At 39.8% G+C, this 24,219-nt stretch overlaps 2 protein-coding genes across 8 annotated transcripts in view; one reads left to right on the top strand and one right to left on the bottom strand.

Moving 5' to 3' along the window:
- Window positions 1-505: 505 nt before the first annotated feature.
- PPP2R3C (protein phosphatase 2 regulatory subunit B''gamma) lies at window positions 506-24,196 on the bottom strand. Of its 6 annotated transcripts, none has more exons than XM_043516601.1 (13): window positions 24,061-24,196; window positions 21,288-21,415; window positions 19,334-19,438; window positions 18,327-18,439; window positions 16,947-17,044; window positions 14,711-14,781; window positions 13,559-13,691; window positions 12,268-12,323; window positions 12,115-12,190; window positions 11,287-11,423; window positions 9,743-9,880; window positions 1,907-1,966; window positions 506-1,123 (listed from the first exon to the last, which is right to left on the bottom strand). In XM_043516601.1, exons 1-13 carry the CDS (start codon window positions 24,080-24,082, stop codon window positions 935-937), a joined length of 1,326 nt encoding a protein of 441 aa, XP_043372536.1. In that variant the 5' UTR covers window positions 24,083-24,196; the 3' UTR covers window positions 506-934. The 6 variants fall into 6 exon arrangements, with proteins under 6 accessions (XP_043372536.1, XP_043372537.1, XP_043372535.1 ...); XM_043516602.1 differs by having other exon boundaries at window positions 21,288-21,418; window positions 24,017-24,146; XM_043516600.1 differs by lacking the exon at window positions 24,061-24,196 and adding an exon at window positions 23,758-23,886.
- Window positions 23,981-24,219, top strand: part of LOC119857647 (protein only RNase P catalytic subunit) — an 89,119-nt gene continuing 88,880 nt past the window's right edge. Inside the window, exon 1 of one of the 2 annotated variants that reach the window (XM_043516596.1) lies at window positions 23,981-24,139. Coding sequence is in view for 1 of the 2 variants with exons in the window: in XM_043516597.1 (XP_043372532.1) it covers window positions 24,146-24,206 (61 nt within the window). In the remaining variant the exon portion in view is untranslated. Of the gene's footprint in view, window positions 24,207-24,219 lie in introns of both variants that reach the window. The other variant, XM_043516597.1, reaches the window with a different exon arrangement.

Below are 24,219 nucleotides of genomic sequence, written 5' to 3' on the forward strand. Positions count from 1 at the left end.
TATAGCGATAGGGCAATGATGGTGAAAGCATCTCTGTACTCAGCTCGGCCTTCTGAGGTAATATATAGGAATGAAAGTAAAGCCTTGTGTTTTATAAAAACTGTTCTAGTTTGACTAGTGCTATGATTTAATTAAACCAGGGAAAACCCTGCTGTAAATACTTGCACTTAATTCTATTCAGAATTTATTTAAGTTAAGCTAAGCAACAATAGACCACTCTTTAAATTGCTGTAAACCCCTCTGTAGGTACACTAATATTGTTTTGAAACATTCAAGTTAAACTAGTGCAACTTTCTCATATTGACAAGACACCGTTCACTTATGCCATTCAGTGCTGTGTATGTCTACCACAGATACTAGTGTGTGTTTAATTGCTTATTCTCCCTCCTACTAAAATAAAAATTTAAATTTTTATTTATACAAAACCTTCATCTATAGTTGAATAATATGGGGCACGGGGGAGGAAACTCCATATTGCATACATAACATAAGATTTTTTTTTTTCTTCTTAACACTTAGTTGCTAGTGAACACTACATGTGACAGGTTTAAAAACTGTGACAGCAGAGTTAGACCAATCCCAAGATTCCTACTGGCTTCAGCAGTAGCAGAGACAGACTAACATTGAGCATTTTTGGAAATCCCATCCTTAATATTCTACAGGTTTAATGAAACAAAATGTTGAGAGAACTGTTACTTGCTACTGTAGTTTGAAGAAAGATTCCAAAACAATCTCTCCATCTTACTAAGATCAAACCACTGCCTCTTAAATAGCACTGTAGCTATTTTGGCTTCACCATTTGTCAATCTCTATACAAAGTTTTAATACCACCCATCTGGGGGAAGATGGAAATGTCTGATCTGGATAATGAATAGGCCTGCAGCTTCAGAGTTTGTGCACATTTAGGCACATCTCCATAAATAGTGTATTCCTGTTATGTATCATCAATATCTGTTGTATTGTCATTATCACTTGCTACAAGAACCTCTCTGTTCTCATAGGTCCAGAAGCCATTCAGATCAATTAGAATGCTAGTAACAGTGTCTCCTTGGCTACTGTTGATTAAGTCTTGAAGGGAGATCTTGTACGGATCTTTAGGCTTCACCATATCAAAGATTTCATCCTAAGAAAGGAAAACCATAGAATTAAAAGGCACATTTAAAAACAATAGTGATTACTTTATCCACAGCTTGTACAGAATGATCATTTGGGCAGTCTATGCCCCCTACTCATGAAGCTTTGATCTAAAATAAGATTGCATCTTAAGTACAGAGCTGGTAGCTGAGTACGCTGCCCCTCTAGTAGAGGTCTTATTCAGCCAGAGAGGAAGTATGGTGGGCTCAGAAAGGTAGCATGAAGCCCTGCCTCTTTAAAAAACAACACAACGCAAAGAAATCAGGTAAATCCCTACCTAATGTTATGGAATTTTCTCTTCATTAAACATGAGTCACTTGCAGTATATCAAGACTTCTGAAACTAAATAGGAACTGCTACCTAATATGTTAGAATGGTATCAATAAGATGAAGTATGCTTTTAGTTACTGACAGTTCTCAAGGTAGAGCTATTTGATTTCTTTATGAGCAAGATAAACTTCCAATTATTGTCAAGCATCTAAAACCAAAGGCGAGGCTCCATTTGTGCTTATTTTAGGTACTTGCATCAGAAAAATCTAAGAGAAGTTGAGTACTAAAAACTTTGCTTTCAGCATAATTACAATCCAGAATGAAGGGGAATTTCCAAAGTAACATTACTAATGAGTTAACTTTGCCATGCTGTAAAAAAATGATTTAACACCCCACAAATACCCAGTGGATACAATACTGTGCAAGTAAAATTTCAAATCAGTTTAATTCAAAAATTCCAGTTATGCACATGCTTTACTCTCTAAATTTAGAGAAAGCTAACCTTTACATCTTGAAAAGAAACTGGTTCTTGTCCATGGATTTTCATTTGTTCCTGAATAGCCTATAGGAAAAGAAAAGCTCAGTTTCAGAGCAGTAGAAACCTAAGAAACAAAACTGATAATTTAGTGTTCTACAGCTGCTCAGTACTAGATTTAAAAAATATATTTAATTGTCTAAAAGAGACCAGGTGGGTGAGATCTTTTATTGGACCAACTTCTATTGGTGAGAGACAAGCTTTCAAACCACACAGCGCTCTTCTTCAGGTCAAAAGCTTGTCTGTCTCTCCAACAGAAGTTGGTCCGATAAAAGATATTACTTCACCCACCTTTACTCTCTAATATCCGGGGACCGACACAGCTACAGCTACACGACATATTTAAAGAAAGAGATGTGAACCGGAGTGGCTGCAATCCATCCTTCCTTCCATGACTAGAGTGAGCAATCCAAATGATGAAAGCAACTGGAATTCAATCATCCACAAAGGCAGGATTAGATGAAGGTCAATCATTATGGGTATGTCTACACTGCGACTGGAAGCGTGCACAGCAGAAGAAATGCAACTGGATAAATAGACATATGCTAGCTCTGTCTGAGCTAGTGTGGTACAAATAGTATTGTGGCCATTGCAGCACAGGTGGCAGCATAGGCTAGCCATTCAACAAGTAGCAGCCCACCCAACCCTGGGTTGGTAGCCTGTGCCGCAACAGCCACACTGCTATTTTTAGCATGCTAGTGCAAGTTTGTTCACCAAGACAATGCTCCCTGATCCAGTGTAAACATACACTATACGCCTGGGCCCTCAGCGTCTGGAGTGACATGATGAGCTCAATCTTATCTTTCATTAAAAAAAAAGTTTCTAACCCTCACAGATGCAATAAAAACCTTGAAAATGTGACCCAAGTGTAACTGAGGCCCGGCTAGTCTGCAGTTAGCCTAAAAGTGTGAAGTGCCCCATTCAGCTTAGCTATGAAAGCACCTACCACGTAAATGAGGGACATGGCTGAGACAGGATCACAGGGGCCCCAATCCTGACAGCCCCAGATTGCCTTAATTTGGTCCTGCACAAAGGCCACACTGCTAGTGACCTGGTAAGAGCACACTTAGGACATGTCCACATTTGAAATGCTAGAGCTGCACCCCTGCAGCTGGGCTGCTGTAGTGCTTCAGTATGGACACTATCTATGCTGACAGCAAGAGTTCTCCCTTTGGCATAGATGAACCATCTTCCCAAGAGGAAGTAGCTAAGTCAACAGAAGAATTCTTCCATTGACTTAGCATTGTCTACATTGGGGCTCAGTTTTGCTTAACTATGCCACTCAGGGGTGTGGATTTTTCCTGAAAAACATAGTCACGCTGACTTAACTCTTAGTGTAGAACAGGCCTTAATATTTTTCTCTGTAGCCCACTTTGATAAACGTAAGACAATAGATTTACTGCTGTGGATAAGAAAGACCAATTCAAAGTCTGATACCGACAACTGAAGGGCATTATTGACATTATTGCAAAAGCAGGGAGTGACCTGTATGGAGAAAGAGTGCAGATGACCACACAACCTAATAAAAATGTGTTGTATTTATGTAGAATTTCTGAATACTAGATGTACCCCAATTGCCTGCCACCCTTCATTACAGAGGTGACTGCATTATAGTGGTACTGTACAAAGATTATATAGTTTGTAAAGTGTTTTGGAACAAAGGGTGTTACATAAACTATTATGCTGATTTACATGTTAGCTTCCACATCAAAAACTATAACCGGTTCTGTATTAACTGAATGAAACCTTGCAGATTAAAGAAATGAATAATCTGAACAAAAAGCAATTTTGCAGTGTAAAATGTATTTGAACCTAACATCACATGGAACTACACCCTAGCACAGCCAATTTGAAGCAAAACACAGGTTTTTATTCTCTAGATTTTTTATTAGACAAAATTTGAGATAGCACTATACCTATTAAATTTAGAAACTCAGTGAATAAAGACAGTGATTCCTTGCCATAGGGGAGATCTGAACTGAGGCACAGAACATGTTTCATTCACTACATAATTTTGTCCAAACATTGGAGTGGATCTATGTAAATTGTACAGTAGAGGGGAAAAAACTAATCAGAAGATGAAGGACCGATCAATGTCTGTGACAGAGTTCTGTACCTATTTTCTATAGCAAGCTACTTTGAAAGATGGAACCTGGATTCTGATTGATTAAAATAATGCACAGCAGTAGCTAAACTAAACCACAAGACGGGAAGGGAAAGTCAGAATCTTTGTACAACGCACTAACAAATTTAGTAAGTTAACTAAATGAAGCCATACAACATGGTGATTACCTACCCAACAGTTAGCAACACAAAACACATGGCACCAATAGGTTGAGGGAGTCCAACTTAAGGGCCTCATCAAATGTCCCCTGAAGTCAAGGAGAGTCTTTCCACTGATTTCAATAAGCATTGGATCAGACAGTGAGGACAGAGAAGATGATGCACGGACTAGCAAAGAATGCCAATTCATGCAGATTTACCTTCTGAAATTGACAATCATGCTTTATGTAATTTAAGAACTACTACAAGTAGTTTTCTGTCAAAACTGTCACCAAATTCTTTTATTACAATTCTATGGCACCATCTGAACCACCAGCAACAAGCCAATACTGAAGCAAACCTGTTTCACGCTCTGTACAGAATACAGCTCAGGCTGGATTCTGTACCCGCACCGCACTTACTGAAAAAGCTTTGAAACTGTTCCAGTGTTTATTTGGAAGACTTCTGTTGAAAGATCATGCTTTTCCAGAATGATATAACTGAAGTCACTATCAGTAAAGGGTTTTTGTTTAATAGACAGAAGATTTATTATTGAACAACAGCAAAGGGCATAAGACTATAAATAAGACTTTATGAGCTATATCTGAATGCTTAATGAACTGAATGAATATGTACTTGTTCTTGATTTGGTTAGTGTAGGCTTGAGTACAATGAAATGCAGTTGATTTTAGAATCTTGGTACAAAATACCATGTGCAGATAAAGTTAGAATCACAAATATTTTTTGTTATCTGACACAATTGTTGCTGAAGAAGGATCTTATGCCTGAGAACAGGATCAGGCAAATAATTCCCTTTAACATCAATCAAAGCCACGATTGAGCCCCAAGCTATCAACACCAAAAATAATGGATAACTTTTCTTACTTACAGTCTATTTTCTGCAAATATAGGCACTGCATAAATTTTCAAGGAGATTCAACCATGTGGAAAGATTGAAGGGAGAATTGCAAGCCAAAGGGAGATAAAGTTACAGAAAAGTAAATTTGGAATTAGAGTAATTTTAATGACTTTTTTTTTAATGGAAGCTTAACTATGGGAACCTTCCTCACAGCTAAATATTGAGAAAAATATTTATGATTCACAGAGCCTAAGCAAGTGCAATGAGTTATTAGTATGCAATCTTGAAATGCTAGTTAATAAATGAAATGCTTGAAAATGCAAGTTAATAAACACAGGTCTGTCAGTTGGCATCACAGAGACTTTGTGGGATAATAAACATCACTGGAATATTGGTATAGAAGAGTACAGCTTGCTCAGGAAGGACAGGCAGGGGAATAAAGGGAGGAGGTGTTGCCTTATATATTAAAAATGTATATGCTTGGACTGAGGTTGAGATGGAAATAGGAGACAGGCTTGTTGAGTGAGCTGTAGCTCACGAAAGCTTATGCTCAAATAAATTTGTCAGTCTCTAAGGTGCCACAAGTACTCCTTTTCTTTTTGCGAATACAGACTAACATGGCTGCTACTCTGAGACTTGTTGAAAGTCTCCGGATAAGGATAAAAGGGGGTAAAAAACAAGGGTGATGTCATGGTAGGGGTCTACTACAGACCACCTAACTAAGAAGAAGAAGTGGAGGAGCGTTTTTTAAAACAACTAACAAAATCATCCAAAGCACATGACTTGGTGGTGAAGGGTAAGGCTCCATTTTGTCATGGAGGTCACGGAAATCATGGATTCTGTGATTTCTGCAGCAGCCCTGTACAGCTGGCCCAGGAGCCACCTGAGCAGCTCAGGCACCCCCAGGTCAGTCACACTGGCTGCTGCTGGGGAAGTCTTGGGGCCCCCTGCCTCCCAGTAGCAGGAATTTGGGGCAGGGGTTCCTTCCTTGCTCCATATGCTGCCTCTGCTGACAGCTAGGCACCACCCCCGCAGTGCTTCCCCAGGCTGCGCCCCCTTTCCCAGCACCTGTGGCACCCCCCGACTCCTCCCCCTCAGTTTTAGTTAGGGGTATTTTTAGTAAAAGTCATGGACAGGTCATGGGCCGTGAATTTTTGTTTACTGCCCGTGACCTGTCCATAATTTTTACCAAAAATACCTGTGACTAAAACATATCCTTAGTGATGGGGGACTTCAACTACCCAGGCATCTATTGGGAAAATAATACAGCAGGGCAAAGACTATCCAACAAGTTCTTGGAATATATTGGAGACAATTTTTTATTTCAAAAGGTGGAGAAAGCTACTAAGGGAGAGGCTGTTCTAGATTTGATTTTGACAAATAGGGAAGAACTGGTAGAGAATTTGGAAGTGAAAGGCAGCCTAAGTGAAAGTGATCATAAAATGCTAGAGTTCATGATTCTAAGGAATGGTAGGAGGGAAAACAGCGACTTTATAGGTAAGTTCCCCTGGGAAGCAAGTTTAAGGGGAAAAACAGTTCAAGAGAGTTGGCAGTTTTTCAAAGCCACATTATTAAGGGCACAAGAGCAAACTATCCCACTGCGTAGGAAAGATAGGAAGTATGGCAAGAGACCACGATGGCTTAACTAAGCCATATTCAAGGATCTAACTCAAAGAAGAGTCCTATATAAAGTGGAAACGAGGTCAAATTACAAAGGATGAATATAAACAAATAATACAGGTATGTAGGGACAAAATTAGAAAGACCAAGGCACAAAATGAAATTAAACTAGCTAGAGACATAAAGGGTAACAAGAAAACATTCTTCAAATACATTAGAAGCAAGAGAAGACCAAGGACAAGGTAGTCCCATTACTCAATGAGGGGGAAAAACAGTAACAGAAAATGTGGAAAAGGCAGAAGTGCTAAATGACTTTTTTGTTTTAGTTTTCATCACAAAGGTTAGCAGCGATTGGATGACTAACATAGTTAATGACAGTGAAAATGAGGTAGGATCAGAGGCTAATATAGGGAAAGAACAAGTTAAAAATTACTTAGACAAGTTAGATGTCTTCAAGTCACCAGGGCCTGATGAAATACATCCTAGAATACTCACGCAACTGACTGAGGAGATACCTGAGCCATTAGCAATTATCTTTGAAAAGTCATGGAAGACTGGAGGGATTCCAGAGGACTTTAGAAGGGCAAATATATTGCCAATCTATAAAAAGGAAAATAAGGACAACCTGGGGAATTACAGACCAGTCATCTTAACTTCAGTACCCTGAAAGATAATGGAGCAAATTGTTAAGCAATCAATCAATTTGCAAATACCCAGAAGATAATAAAGTGTTAAGTAAGAGTCAGCATGGATTTGTCAAGAACAAATTGTGTCAAGCCAACCTAATCATAGAATCATAGAATATTAGGGTTGGAAGAGACCTCAGAAGGTCATCTAGTCCAACCCCCTGCTCAAAGCAGGACCAATACCAACTAAATCATCCCAGCCAGGGCTTTGTCAAACCAAGCCTTAAAAACCTCTAAGAATGGAGATTCCACCACCTCCCTAGGTAACCCATTCCAGTGCTTAACCACCCTTCTAGTGAAAAAGTTTTTCCTAATATCCAACCTAGACCTCCCACGCTGCAACTGGAGACCACTGCTCCTTGTTCTGTCATCTGCCACCACTGAGAACAGCTGAGCTCCATCCTCTTTGGAACCCTACTTCAGGTAGTTGAAGGCTGCTATCAAATCCCCCCTCACTCTTCTCTTCTGCAGACTACACAAGCCCAGTTCCCTCAGCCTCTCCTCGTAAGTCATGTGCCCCAGCCTCCTAATCATTTTTGTGCCCTCCTAATAGCTTTCTTTGACAGGTAACAAGCCTTGTGGACAGGGAGGAAGCAGTAGATGTGGTATATCTTGACTTTGTAAGGCTTTTGCTACTGTCTCGCATGACCTTCTCATAAACAAACTAGGAAAATACAACCTAGATGGAGCTACTATAAGGTGGGTGCATAACTGGTTGGAAAATTGTTCCCAGAGAGTATTGATCAGTGGTTCACTGCAAAGGCATAATGAGTGGGGTCCCACAGGGATTGGTTCTGGCTCCAGTTCTGTTCAATATCTTCAATGATTTTGATAATGGCATAGAGAGTACACTTATAAAGTTTGAGGATGATACCAAGCTGGGAGGGGTTGCAAGTGCTTTGGAGGATAGAATTAAAATTCCAAATGATCTGGACAAACTGGAGAAATGGTCCAAAGTAAACAGGATGAAATTCAATAAGAACAAATGCAGAGTACTCCACTTAGGAAGGAACAATCAGTTGCACACATACAAAATGGGAAATGACTGCCTAGGAAGGAGTACTACAGAAAGGGATGTGGGGGTCATAGCTAAATATGAGTCAACAGCGTAACGCTGTTGCAAAAAAAGCAAACATTGTCCTGGGATGTATTAGCAGGAGTATTGTAAGCAAGACATGAGAAGTAATTCTTCTGCTCTACTCCGCGCTGATTAGGCCTCAACTGGAGTATTGTGTCCAGTTCTGGGCGCCACATTTCAGGAAAGATGTGGACAAATTGGAGCAAATCCAGGTAAGAGTAACAAAAATGATTAATTTCAGAGTAGCAGCCGTGTTAGTCTGTATTCGCAAAAAGAAAAGGAGTACTTGTGGCACCTTAGAGACTAACAAATTTATTAGAGCATAAGCTTTCGTGAGCTACAGCTCACTTCATCGAATGCATCCGATGAAGTGAGCTGTAGTCACGAAAGCTTATGCTCTAATAAATTTGTTAAGTCTCTAAGGTGCCAAAAATGATTAAAGGTCTAGAAAACATGATCAGGGAGGGAAGATTGAAAAAATTGGGTTTGTTTAGTCTGGAGAAGAGAAGACTGAGGGGGGACATGATAACAGTTTTCAAGTACATAAAAGGTTGTTACAAGGAGGAGGGAGAAAAATTATTCTCCTTAACCTCTGAGGATAGGATAAGAAGAAATGGGCTTAAATTGCAGAAAGGGAAGTTTAGGTTGGATATTAGGAAAAACTTCCTAATTGTCAGGGCGGTTAAGCACTGGAATAAATTGCCTAGAGAGGTTGTGGAATCTCCATCACTGGAGATTTTTAAAATCAAGTTAGACAAACACCTGTCAGGGATGGTCTAGATAATACTTAGTCCTGCCATGAGTGCAGGGGACTGGACTAGATGACCTCTCGAGGTCCTTTCCAGTCCTATGATTCTGTGATCTGCACATTAAATATAAAATCCCTTAAGTGACTGCACAGAATCACCTTTGCATTTTCTATTACTTATAATGAATTTTGAATCCTCTGAGGCACTGAAACTCTGTGTATTAAGAAATTAAGACCATCCCATACAGTTGTCTTTATTTTTTTACTTTGTAAGTATGTCTTCATTATACGGCAATTTCAACTATTGGAAGACCAAAATTATTTTCTATTGATTTATATTAAATCAAAGCAGTTTAGTTTCTAATGAAGGAAAGATGTTGAAAATGCCTTTTCAATTCTTTCCAAGTTTTAGAATGTGGGGTTTTAACATTTTAAATCTTTTTTCAAGTTGACAAAAACCTCATAGTGGGCATAGGTAATTTAAAGTGATCCCCTGCAGATCTGGAAGTAGAAGCACAGAGACTATAACAACACACATACAGAGACTTACCCTAAAGAAATAATTCAGGGAAAAAACATTCAGGTATCCTTTGTTCTCTATATCAAGCAGTTTGAAAATATATTGTAGAGCTGCAGGTTCCTTTCTGTTTTCTAATGCAAGCACAAAGTCCAGGTAGGTCTTATAGTCCTAAAAGCAAATATAATCATGATTATTACAGTCATCTTTTTAAATTGATTTTGCAAGCAGGAACATTGTAATTGGTGGCTATTTCACTGCAGGGTTGGAGTTAGGTTTTTTTGGAAGACGACAACATGAAATGGAAAATGGTTGCTGCCACTGAAGTGAATGGAGGAGTTTGTTTCTATGATTTACTGAGGCAGCATACCCATACTTTTTCACTGACATTTTATTTGTAAACTAAGGAATCTGTCCAGAAATCCAAATGAAACAGGCTATCTACTTTTAAACAATAATTGTTTATTACATCCTTAGATTGCCAAGCATAGTCCAGTTGGCTGAGATGGGAACGATATGACAAGATAGTTTCCAAAAATTTCCTCCACTTCTAGTTAATAGTTTATAGTACTAAAATATTGATAGGCTTGCCATTGGCTGAGAGTGGGCCACATGACCAATGGACTTAAAACACAGGACTCCCAGAACAGGGTAACTAATGCTGCAGGACTTATAGGACCAAACATACCTTAGATTGAGACATTAAATATAGTAAAATTTGGATCATACTTTCTCTTTTTTCTGTTAGTGCCACTGCTTTGGTTTCTTGATCACAATGCAACAATTAATTATAGCTACCTACATATGTTACATATACACTGTATTTCTATGCATTCATCACAACTCTATCCACATTAGCTTAAAATTGGAGCCCCAGAACACAGACTGCTAGGGTGAATTCACAATTAACTAAATTTGCATTTTATAAACCATCTCAACATAAACACAATGAACCGTGATACACTATAAATGAAGTGTTTCACGATAAACAATATACACATACGTTTTCACTGATTGTCTTTGTCCATCCTAAGTCTTTAGTTTATAGGTTCCTCACTATTCACTCTCATAGCTGTAGGAGGCACACAGCAAAACCACCACAGTCTTCGGTCTCACATTAACTTCACAATGAGGTTTATTATTTAACTAGCTGCTGGGTCAGCTCTCTAATGAACATTGTTCAGTTACTTGCCATTTGGATTTCCTTCTTTGTTTAAAGAGAAAGAGCCAAAATCATTCCAGAAACATTCCTGCTTCTCCACATTTAGTTAGCATTACTTCCTTCAGTTATTGGAGAGGAAAATTTATACTGGATTATCTTGGTTTGTTACAATGGTACCTCATCTCCTTTAACCAAAATATACTGGAATTAACACATTATGCTTTTTGGTAATAATCAGATAATTATATTTTCTAAGCTTCTGCTCTGTTCTATTTGCAGAAGCAGGTACTAAATAAAATAGTAATATTACTTTAATCTGTTCTTTGTTTTAAAGATAATGCTTATGCTAATATATCTATCATAGTTTTAGAACAGAACGTGTACATCAGAGTGCAAGCTAGAGAGACATGATTACCATTTCTCCATCATAAGTCAGACATTCTTGGAAGACACGATCTAAAAATACATTGGTAAGAGTCCCTGTTCCATAGCGGGATAGTTCCTCTTTGCTGAGCATACCATTGTGATCTTTGTCAAGATTTAAATACTGGCCTAGGAAGAAAAAAAATAGACTGAAAATACAATAAAATCTCCCTACATCACAGAAGAGCTAAATTTTAATGTGACAACACACAGGAGTGTCAAGTTCATTTAATATATTTCACATTTTTTTGGATTAAATGTATAAGTAAAGTTATTAAATTACAATGTTCTAACTCTGTAAGACTATTTATAGTGCACCCTAAGCATATAAAGAATGTAGAAAGAGAAGGTCCTGGCCCCAAGACACTAACAGCATAAGTCAGATGAAGATGGTACATGGAATAGAACAAGCCTCAGTACAGAAATGAAGAGTAACAATGTAAGAAAGTTTAGTGGCAAAAGTGGTTTTAAAGAAGGAATGATAGGTGATTGGCACACAAGGAGGAGGTTGTTTCTGGGGTAAAGAAGAGATGCACAGATAAGAATGGGAAGAGACACAGGCAGCAGTTAGGACAGAAGGTAGGGAAGAGTCTAAGGAGCATGAAGAGAGATGTAAGGGATAGTGAATTTGAGGACCAAAAGCATGAACATGATGCAGAAGGTGAAGGGATGTAGTGAAGAGTGGAGGAAGCAGGAGAGGAAGATTATTATTATTAAGGGTTTTACACAGATATGGGGACACAGAGGAAAGGTAATACTGAGTCTCTGACTAAATTATGCAAGACAGTGAATACAAATGACTGTGCATGTAGGAACTTACCATAAACCCTCAATGCAGATGGAGCAGAAAACCAATTTGTTTCTTGACTTTCTTTAGAAAGTTCTTCATCCCTTAACTAAATGAAAAGGAAGCGTACAGTTAGAATTCAGGAAGTGCAAAGTGAAATAACAAAACATGTCAAGAGATTTTTACCTCCAATAAGTCATCCAGAAAGCTGCAAGCTAAAATATCTTGTATCTTTATCTTGCCTGCAGGAAAAGAAAAAAAAAAAAATCTGTAACACGATCACCTAGTTACACATCATCAACCTGGCCTTACTCACTTGAGAGGTTCCATTAACTTTAGTGGGTACTGAGTGAATAAGGTTACCAGGATTGGGTCCTAAAGATTAACAAGAAAAACAATGCAAACGTTTTATTAATTATGCTTCCTAACCCCTCAAAAAGAGAATCAATAAAAAAGCTTATCACACAGACACAAGTTAAAACGTTAAATTTAAGGACCAAACACAAGTCATTTTTAAAAAAAATACAAATTAGCTGTTACAGTGACAGCATAAAACAAAGCCTGACATTTGTAAACTGTGTCTCAGTTCAAAAAGAAATCATTATGGAATTACACAATTTTAAAGACAGGAAATTAGGATCAAAATTATGAGTGTTTATTACAGAGTCATAAGTGAAATATAAACAACTAGTGTTCGTCCATTTGTGAAAGTTATATGCCAGGTCTATACTGAAAACTTTTAACAGGATAGTAACATTGGTTGGGTGTGATTTTTTTCTTGAATACAACATTTTTTATACTGGCAAAAGGCCTAATGTAGGCGTAGTTATAGTGGCAAAAGAGTGGTTTTGCCAAAACAGCTTATTTTATTCAGTGAACTAGTATAAGCTTATACCAGCAAAAGCACTCTTTTGATCGTGTAAACTCTGTCTACACTAGGAGGGTTTGCTGGTATAGCTATACCACAAACCTTTTCTAGTGTAGACTAGGCCAGAGATACTCAAAAATCCAACCAAGGAGAGGTATATCAGGCTGACAGTAAGATCTCTGGCTTGTGTTTTATGAGAAGAATTACTTGACAGAATACCATCAGAGCTGAGGTATTTGTTGTGCTGCACTTAACTGTAGTAGTGATTAATATAAAGCTAATCCTAGTTCATTTACCTTTGCAGCAATATGGCCCAACATATTATTTTTAATTTCTAAGCAAGTAGTCTGGAGTACAACACTGAGGTCGTATTTCATTAGGACCGGTTCTGACTCTGATCCTGCAATCTGATCTGTGCAGACACACCATTAAACCCATGCAGAACCCCGTAGTCTTCAGTGGAGTTCAGTCCGCACAGATCAGATTGCAGGATTGGAGCCTATGAAAATATTTGTACAATGTTATGAAGATAGAAACAATTTCAGTATTAATATTTTAAAAGTAAAAACATTTCCAAATATGTTTGAGAGTTTGAAAACATGAGTTTACCTGTTCTGAGAGGGTCTAAAAAGAAGAAGAACTTTCTAACCGCAGTGCAGACATAGAATGAGTAAAATGATTTTTCTAAACCATCCAACTGTGGCAAAGTAGGGATAAGTTCCAAAATATAATTTTCTAAATCCTGCAAAATTAAAAAGGAAAGAAAATATGCTCTGAGATTATAAACATTGCCATTGTTCAATTTAAATTAAATGTTTAAATTATTCTTTTGATTTACAAGTTTTATTTGTTGAAAATATCCTGCAGCAATATCACTGTACTGCTTGAGTTATTTAATTACCTAAAACCTCTCCCTTTCTTCCCATTTTTAAACCTGAGTTTGATCAATGATGATATCTTCCTCTACAAATTTCAGAAATTTACTGCACCTGGTAAATTAGATGGTATTTTCAATAATTAGAGACTAATTAAAACCTCTATTCAGATGGCTTATACCATTGCCAGTAAAAGTGAAAGGAGAAGAGCATGTGACAGTACAGGAGCAGTTTTTTTGGTGTCAAAATTAAAAGACACCAGGAGCAACAGGAAGAATAGAGGGTGCTGAGACACTGCTCCCTCATATGACGAAACACACATTTCTGCACACTTGAGGTTGTTTCTTCAAGATGAGCACCATGTAAAATGCACACCTGGCATTATGACTAGCACTGGTCCATTAGTAAAATGGGGGGTAGGGAGAAATACATGTGAATATGTGGTAAACCAAATCTTTACCGAATGCCGGTAATTATGGGGTCTGGATATTCTTTTTGCTTAATATTTGATCACAGATTTGATTTGATTTTTTAAGACTGCTACATGTGTAAAGATAAAATAATCTGAAGAGCATCTTTAGCTTTTACATCATCTCTTTATCAATAAATATAATAGAATATCAATTATCTGAAATCTTAGTATTCAAACCTCCCTAAGGAACTACCAGTATGTCTCCCAAACTAGCAATTCTCTTGCCATTAAATCTCTATTACTCTGTATAAGCTCCTCTTTATCCAAACTATTTTGGTGTCACCCAAGATGTCTGGACTATTGGGATCTTACTCTAATGGAGAAACATTAAAGTACAAGTCACCTTTATCCTCTCTGTTGATTTAAGTTACCCCAGGTAAAGTACATTAAATTTACCAAGTGGGCAGTACTTACCGATTCTCTGAGGTAACCCTGTCCTGCCACATCATATAAACTGAGGCCTATTCTTGTCTGGTGAAGCCATACTGTAAAAAAGGATTTAGAATCATGATATAGGATCCTTTTTTGGGCAAAGAATAAATACTTAGTTAACACAGAGTTAAAGTTGACTGAGAGTGCCTTGTACCCTTTCAGAATGTCAAATGCATCTATACTTAATCCTCTGAAAACTAGGAATTACAACTGTAAGATATACACCAACTCTCCCCCACAACCTTTACCCTACCACCCAGAGTTAACAAGAGTCACTGGAGATATACTGTAAGTATGTTTCAGCCAAGGTTGCCCCACATACAACTATGAGGAATGAATAAGTAAATGTGCCATTTTATGTGGTGTGTTGTGTCCCATGGAATTGTATTCTCTAATTTATCGGCATGTACTTATTACTCCTGAGGGAATTCTGTGCCAAAAAATTAAAAATGTGTTTTTGAGTGAAGGGTTTGGTGAAAAATCTCAGCTCAGTTAACAAGGGCGTGTGCATCGTCCTCTTCACATTGAGGGAGGGACGGAGTGGGTAATAAATTCATACTGGTCAAGTTTTGACCAGGGGAGGATGGTACAGATACAGGTCCTAGGCTGGGAAGCTGAGGGTATTTTGGCTGGAGCCTATCTATTGTTGGTTCATGCAGTGACTGGCAGCGCATCCATGAACGCAGCTGGGTGTGACTCTGTCAGTGGATGTTGGTGTGAGCGCAAGCTTGGAGGGCTTTGCAGCTTGTCACAACATCACAGTGTGAGAGGGAACCCAGATTGGTAGAACAGAGGGCTCAGCTGTACCCCACTTCCAGGTAGCACCCTGGAGGGGACATGTCATAGGGATATGGCTCAAAGTGGGCAGAGTTACAACTGCAGTGTGCCTGAATGGTGTGTGCCTGAACTCTGTGTTTCCTGGTTTGCAGAGGTTTAAGTATATGTGCATTTGATGTTCTGAAAGGATAAAAGCTTCTGCAGGTCATCCTTAACTCTGTGTAAATGAAGTTTTTGGGCAGTGAATTTCTCCTGGTTTTTGAGAAAGTGGTGTTAGTAAAGAAGGTATGATTCAGGGGCACGAGGAGGCTTTCTGGGAACACCTCACTACTATTCAAATACCACTTCTGCCCTCCTCCTGGCTCCTCCATGCTCTCAGTAGGGCTGGGAAGGTATGGGGAGAAAGGAAAGTTGTACCCGATGGGCTGTGAGGAGCACATCTACCAGCTGGAAGCAGTAAGGCAGAGTGGAGGGGAGTTCCAGATTCCACTCTGGGGGCTAATGTAAGGGGAAGGTGCTCTGCACAATCTTCTGCAACATAGGAGTGCAGAGGTGTGAAGGGTTCATTCTTCTTAATAAGACGTTTTCAGATTAATCAGAACATTCCCTGGAGAAGAATATAGCTTGACACAATAGCTTCGAGAGGTGTGAACTGATCTATTCACAAGAGGGTGCCACACAGACAACCTGCTTACACCGAAGTGGGTAATGGAAGAAATCCCAAACTAACAAAAAAAAGCTTGTTGTGGAACTCAGGGCTGGTCTACACTAGAAGTGCTACAGCAACACAGCTGCACTGATGCAACTGTGCCACTGTAGCGCATATGGTGAAGACGCTCTATGCCAACAAGAGACCTCTCATCACAAAACCACCTCCACAAGAGGTGGTAGCTATATTGGCGAGAGAAGCTGACACATCTCTGTCCACGCTGGTGCTTAGGTCAGTGGCTTATTCATACCCCAGAGCGACATAAGTTATACTGACATACGTGGTAATGTGTACAAGCCCTTGGTTGCTTAAAGAAAAGCATAAGGCATCTTAAATAGTTACGCATTCACTACTTTTCCTTGTGTGGTGTCAAATCTGCAACAGTAACTTGGAACAGTCTTAGCAGGAAGGCAAGGTGTGTGTAAGCAGGAAGGCAAATGACTTTCAAAAGCTTTATTTCAAAGCCATAAGGAACCTGCTATTGATATTTCCTGCTATTGATATTTCAGGAGTTTGAATCTTTTTTCCTATAAAACAATACTCAGGAAAAAAAGGTGAAACAGGAAAACAGGATTTGTAATCTAAGGGCCAGATATTGCTCCTGTTGAAGAGAACTGCAAATGTCCTGTTAGACTTCAACAGGTACAGGGCCATACACTAGGAATATAATACAACTTATATACTCCTGAAAATAAAATAATATTTAATATCACAGAAGAAATATCAACTCACCTTTTCTCATCACATAATTGAAGAACTGCATGATAGATATCCTTCCATAGGGATCATTGTGGAGTAATTTAGCAAAGACTTTCGCTGTAAAGAACTGCCTATGAAACACAAGAACGACAACACTAATCCTTGTCTACACTAAAAGCTTGAAATGCAACAGTTTCAATCTAGACACTACCTATGGAATGAGTTCTTCCATTAACCTAGTGCCGTCTACACCAGGGGTTAGGTCAGTTTAACTAGGTCACTCAGGGGTGTGGATTTTGCACATCCCTGAGTGACGTAGCTAGGTTGATCTAAGTTTTTACTGTAGACCATGCCTCAGACTGTTCAAACCTAATATAATGATATCAGTTGACTGGTTGATCCAGCTACAGTATATAAAACAACTAATATTCTTCTGAATATTATTTCATGACAGGATAGGATATGTTATTTTTCTGGAAGTGGATAAAAATAATAGAAGACACTGGGCCAGATCTTAATCTCACTCATGCTATCCAGGTGCCTCAGAAAATCTGTAACATGAATGAATTGCACAAGCAAAGTAAGAGATTTTAAGAGAGAGGCACAGTGCCATACAATGGATATAAGAGATCAGAAAATGAACCACAATTTTCAGAGCTGCCTGGTTTTCTACAACAAAAACAAAATATAAAATGTAATGTCCTGATACTGCTCCCTGTCCAATTTTCCTCATTGGTTTAAAGAGTAGTTTCCCACATTATAATATCAAACCCCTTCTTTCTATTTACAGAAAGTAAACTATGCACCACTGAACTAGGTCAGCTCAGATTTAAGTTCAATAATGAACAGCATTAACTGCTGCTTAGTGGAGATGCCTTCTGATGATTTAATGGTCTTTTGTGTACTTCAATTCTAGTTAAATCTATTTACCCTTTTAGCAGCTTCCAAGTCCCTTTAACTAGAATGATGTATGAAGAAACTGTATGAACTGCCTGACTACTACCTGTTCCTATTTGTTTGCTCCTGCCAAACCTAGCAAACTAACTGGGCTGCTATGCTGGGTGTATAAGAGAGGCCTCTGACACTGGAGAGGCACCATGTGAGCTCTGCAGTTTCCTGGACAGTAGTATTACTATTAGAATGGCATTTCTGTTTAGAAGAACTTCCCTTAATTAAAATGAAACAGGATCTAACGGGGGCATCTCAATCAAAAGGATCCTACCATATCTGACATTAACTTTTTTGGAGGGGTGCAAATTGAAGAGTCCAGTGACAATTTTCTTATATAATACCATTTGCTCACCCTTAATTAAACTTCCTATAATAACTTTAAACAGTTACATAGCATATAGTATTATGATCTTAAATAGCTGTTTAACTTTAATAAGCACGCACTAGATGAAGAAGCCTTACTTGCACTTGGGTCCAGCTTTCTCACCAACTTTCAAGAAGCTCTCATAATTGATCATTGCTTCCTCCCCAACCATAGGTGGTGTCTGATGTTTGTCCAGCAGAAACCACAAATTCTTAAAGGAGATTTAGATTTGGTTAGGGAAATATCACATAACAAATGTTAACATGCTCAGACAGGTTACTCATATCTAGGGCTCTTTGTCTGTCAAGATCGCGGAAGTCACGGATTTCATGACTTTCCACGACCTACATGACTTCTGCAGGGGCCAGTGTGGTTGACCCCAAGGCCGCCAAAGCAGCTAGCTCCAGGGCCAGCTGCTCAGGTGGCCCTTGGGACAGCCACACCAGCTGCTGCTGGAGAGGCCCCGGGGACAGCCACTGCTCTGGTGGACCCCGGCAGTGGTCCTGGGGCGGACGGAGCAGCTGTGATCTGCAGCCCCCCCAGCAGCTGGTGCCACTGGAACCTTACCCACCCACTCCTATAATAGACCCATAACCTCTGGCTGAGTTACTGAAATCCTCAAATCATGGTTTAAAGACTTAAAGTTACAGAGAATCCATCATTTACACTAGTTTAAACCTGCAAGTGACCTGTGCCCCATGCTACAGAGGAAGGTAAAAAACCCCTAGGGTCTCTGCCAATTTGACTCAGGGAAAAATTCTTTCCCGACCCCAAATATAGTGATCAGTTAGACCCTGAGCACATGAGCAAGACCCAGCAGTCAGACAACTGGGAAAGAATTCTCTATAGTAACTCAGATCCCTCCCCATCTTCTGTCCCATCACCAGCCATTGGAGATATTTGCTGCTCGCAGTCGCAGACCAGCTACATGCAATTGTAGGCAGTCTCATCAGACCATCCCCTCCATAAATTTGTCAAGCTCAGTCTTGAAGCCAGTTAGTTTTCTTGCCCCCACTGCTCCCCTTGGAAAGCTGTTCCAGAACTTCACTCCAACTTAACTCTGATGGTTAGATTAAGAAATGATACATTCTTAGTGCCTTCTTACCTGAAGCTCTTCATTATCTAACAGCTCTCTACTTTTTCTCTGTAGAAAGACTGCTCTAGATTCTTCTCTTAATTTCTGCAGTAAGACTTCATCCTCAGCTGGTAGCTAAAAATATTACAATTATTACAATTATTGAATGTATTGCATTCCTTAAGCCCCAATCAGGATCCTGTTTTGCTAGGTGCTCTACAAGCACATCAGTATACAAGTCTCTGTCTTACAAAGAGTTTACAGTATAATCTGTAACAATATGCAATCTACCAAAAAAACAGGACAGAAGAAAGGAGTATGTTTTTATTGTATATGTATTATATACATCCTAAATATTTCCATAGTGATATTATAAACTTTGTAATATGAACTGGAATTATGTTTGCTATGGAGCCAAAACCACTGCAAGTTAGCCAAAACCACTTAGTTTCTGATCTCATGAAAGACAAACAACTGCAAAATGTCTCAAGTCACTGTCTCCTATTACTTCTTGGTTTATAGCCCAACTTTGATTGATGCATAAAAATACCTTTTCATATCTTTTGCATGGTACAACTATTGCCAATCATCTGACACTGAACAATATCCTGGACAATATAACCTAAAATCCTTAACATAGTTCCTGTGAATTTACAAGCATTTTCAATGTGTAAATTTCATATTGCTGCTTCATTAAGTACTTTTGCAAACAGTAGCCTCAGATGTGTGCCATGGATGTTACTAGGACCTGAGGATGTATGGGATGTCAGTGCAATCTATATTTCAGTAAGAGCATCTTCAATCCCCAGCAATACTATAATTAGGAAGATACTATGAAGTGAGCTATAGCTCACGAAAGCTTATGCTCAAATAAATTTGTTACTCTCTAAGGGGCCACAAGTCCTCCTTTTCTTTTTGCGAATACAGACTAACAAGGCGGCTACTTTGAAACCTGTCATATGTGAAAAAGTAGACCAAAATAGTTTTTACTGATTACTTAAAGGTCTAGGACAGAGAATTCTATTTTTATTGTAAGGTTAATAATTCTTATTTCATTTTCTGGTAACTTTTCCCCCCCTGCTTTCAAGTTTATTACCTTCGGTAGGAAAAAAAGTATTAATTACTACTTTGTACTGAAGAGACTGATTTTTTTTTTTTCAAATAATGAAGGGCTTTAAGAAAACTAACACAAATGCAAGGCTGAAATGAGCATTCTATGCTATAATACGAAGGGCTACTGTCAAAAAAACATGGCTCTGGGCTGACCACTGGTTTCTTTCTTACAGAGGTGAAGTGCTTGACCAACTCCTTCTCTTGGATAATATAAGCAACAACTCTACCCTTAGTCTACAAGATCAGTGACCCATCCTTTTGGCAAAATGAGTATCTTATTTATGGCTAATGAGACAGGAATGCAGAAAATAAAATAGCAACGGTGGTTTCCAGATCATAGGGCTTGATATGATATTGTCATAGGGAGGGAGCACTCAATCATTCATCTAAGAAAGGTTGGGAAGTCTAGAGGAAAAAAAATCACATAATAGACTGTTGTGACAAATGTATAACTATTGTCAAACTAATTGTGCGACGCCTTCTGCAAATGCTCAGGAAACTAAGCAGGGACTTCATGATACTGGCATTCCAGTGTCATGAATTGCATGTAAAGGTTGGAAAAGATGGGAAGTAGGCTTTCAAGTTTTGAAAAGAGAGAAAATATATATTTTATGTTGCTCAATGGCTAACCCAATTAACCAATTGGCTACAGCATTAGTAAACTATTTCATGGGTTAATAAGATCCTCCTCAGCAGCTGTATAAGATTCATAAGATCCACAACTAGAAGTGAAAAACACTCACAACACAGCTCTCTCAAATTCTGACCCAAGGTAGCTTTTGCTACTAAAATGCCAGTATTAAATAGGTAAAGATTTTCTGCTTTGAGTGGTATATTCTTAGGTTTAAGTAGCTCTCGATATACCACTTACCCTGTAATAAAACCGTGGTATATTCATGTAGGATGTATTAACGCTTTTTCTTCCTCCTTTCCATTCCATGTAGTATTTTGTAAACAACTCCATTTCTTCATCCTTTAGCTCTTGTTCACTTTTTTTAGCTGCTTAACACAGAACAGAATATCTTACATTTTACTCCCAGGTAGACTGATTTTAACAAAGTGTTCAGTTAAAGGAAATCCATTTTGCTTTTATATAATTGCATTTTTTAACCACCAGTGTCACTATAATCTGTATAATACGCAGAGGGCATCAAGTAAAAAGTATAAATGCCTGGAAAACAGCAGGCATAGATCATGTTTGTCTGCTCCCTAAAGGCTTGCAGAAGACCCTCTCCGCTAACACCATGTGGTCAGAAAGCTTTGAGTGGAGGAGGGCAGGGCTGTGGCTGGCAAAGGCAGGGAGCAGCAAATTCTCTGGTGCTAATTGTTTAAATGTAATTCTGCTACAGCACAAAGTCACCTCTGAATCTTAACATGCATTCACAAGGGAGGCCTCTGTGGCAACATGACTTCCTCAAGAGTAGCATTACTTTTGGATGAGGCAAAGTAGGTGCAGGCTCCTACTATAGATGACCCAGAATCTGTGTGGCTGGCTTGGAGCCCAATTTCCCTGCAGATGCACAAGTTCCTTAGGGTTTCAGGATCCTGTTTGTTTCATCATAATGTGAAAGTCAAGGTTCTTGTGGTTTTTTCCCCTCACAGGAACAGTGCATGTTCAACATTTGCATTTAGCATAACTTTCTGCACATATCTAACTAAAGACTAATGAAAGCTTAGCAGTTGCTAAACCATATTTATATTAATTTAATCTATAATTTTTGCATTTACTATCTGTAGAAATTATAGATTAACTATCATGAAAAACTTGGCTTCAACCCCCACTTGTCTTTTGGGCTAGGACTATTTCTCCCTTTCTCTTCATATCATTAATTGAAGAGAAATTACTGCTGTATATTACACATGTATTTCTTTTTAATTAAAGTTTGTGTAGAACTAAGGGGGCTCCACTCCATTCCCATGTAGTATTTAAGCAAAGTTCAAAGTGTCAGAAACTATCTCTGGATATGTCCAAGTAATTGCTAATAAAGTGGTAAAATCTGATCTTTGAAGAAAACTGTAAGAATACCAACGTCCTCACTCATGTGAATTGGAAATAAAAAGCACTACATTTTATTCAGTTACAACTAAATAAAAGTACAAATTACTACACATTTATTTGAATTTATTCTTAATACAAAAGGTATGCAAATATACAAATTAGGCACTAAGATACCACAGCAAGGGGCTGAGTATATGTGCCTGAATACATTAGATAGGCATATCTCCTTGTCTATCAAACATACCAACCAAGCTGAGGTCCTTGATATAAACAAAGGTTTGTCACTATTGTTCTAAAACCGATTCTGTGGCCGTAAAAAGCCTGCAAGTTGTTCCTAGGATTCATGCAATAGTTGAAGCTACTTTCTACTTGGGGCCAAGTGTTTTTTGAAAGTCATTTCTTTAGCTTGCATCATTCAATGATATGGTATCGATTTCACTGTACACACTTTAACAATATATTGTGGTGGGGAGGGAAAGAAAATATTACAAGCATACAGTGCAGACCCAAAAGCACTTGGACTTGGAATTTGCCTTCCCATCACCCTGGCACGCTCTGTCACTGACATGCAACGTAAAACATCCTATGGATTGCATCATTTTCAGCAGGAATGTTTTATGCATCAAAGACGAGAGGGCTTTTTTAAACGCAAGAGGTGAAATGCGGTATGTGTGAGACCTTAGCTCTAGCTCCAGGTGTGGGTCTGGCAGTCCTGGAGGCATCTGAGGGGCCTCATGGGCACAGAGAGCTCCAGTGGGGCTACACTAGACCTTCAGATGTGGTAGGTAGCAAGTGTTAGCTAATACCACACCCTAGACGAGGCCTGTGTGACCTCCCCCCGATTTGCAGGGATCGGGCTCCAGGGCCTGTTCAGGCTTTACCCCTACCCCCCATTGAGGCAGCCTACCGGGGCGGGACTGGCACCGACTACAGTCACGGTGGTTTGTCACAAGGACGCCCGTCTGCACAGGGCGCTGGGCTCGCGGCACTGAGGGCCCGAACAGAGACAGCTTGGGAGCGGCTGGTTCCAGGGCAGGGCAGGGTCGGGCTCTCAGCACAGCCCCTGAGCTCCGCGCAGGATCGAGCCTAAGTCAGAGCCAGAGACGCTGCCGCCCTCTCTCTGTGGGACCCCGCAGCCTCTGCACCCCCCCTTCCCGCTCGCTCTATGTTTCCCGCGCACTCACGGCCGGTGTAGGCGGCCAGCCGGCCCCGCAACGCCTGCTTCCACTCCATGCCCCACAACGCCCCGCCCCAACGGCCACACAGCCGGGTTACTGTTCCTCCATCATGTAACCACCATGCTAGGTGCGGGTAAGAAGCTGCTAAGGGCCCTGGCAATTACTTCCGACGCCTGCGACCTCTCCCATACACGTCGTAAGTCCCCGGCCGACTAAAGCGACTGGCGGTGACACCCTGCCCGTAACCAATATGGCGGCCTACGGCCAACTAAGGCCGCTTTACTGTGCTCTGCTCTCATTGGATCCCTGTGATCACATGCGTCACACGAGCCGGCAGTCTGGACCGAGCTGAGCCTCATACAGAACCCTGATTGGCGGAGGCACCGTGGACAGAGAGCAAGTTCCGAGGAAAAGTTCTTCCCCTGTAGAGCGACGGGCCGGCGCGGCTCCGCCATTACGTGACCCGCCCCCTTCGGCTATGAGTGGCATCCTCCAGAGCCGCTCCGCGCTGCGATACTGACACCAACGGCGCCGCGCCTGACACAGGTCCGCATGGGGAAGGCAGCAAAGGCATGGCCCGCAAGTGGACCACAGAGACTACATCCCCCGCCCCCCCCCCGTACGTG

The sequence above is a fragment of the Dermochelys coriacea genome, chromosome 6, assembly GCF_009764565.3.
Source record: "Dermochelys coriacea isolate rDerCor1 chromosome 6, rDerCor1.pri.v4, whole genome shotgun sequence".
In the NCBI taxonomy this organism is placed as follows: domain Eukaryota; kingdom Metazoa; phylum Chordata; order Testudines; family Dermochelyidae; genus Dermochelys; species Dermochelys coriacea.

Bases quoted from the DNA above. Each gene is read 5' to 3' on its own strand.
- PPP2R3C (XM_038406864.2), bottom strand. From the start codon at position 23,648: ATGGAGTGGAAGCAGGCGTTGCGGGGCCGGCTGGCCGCCTACACCGGC. The intron at 17,045-18,326 runs GTAAGGCTTCTT...TGTGTTTCATAG, and splicing joins AAAGCTGGACCCAAGTGCAA to GCAGTTCTTTACAGCGAAAG. The intron at 9,881-11,286 runs GTAATCATGTCT...ATTTGCTTTTAG, and splicing joins TGACTTATGATGGAGAAATG to GACTATAAGACCTACCTGGA.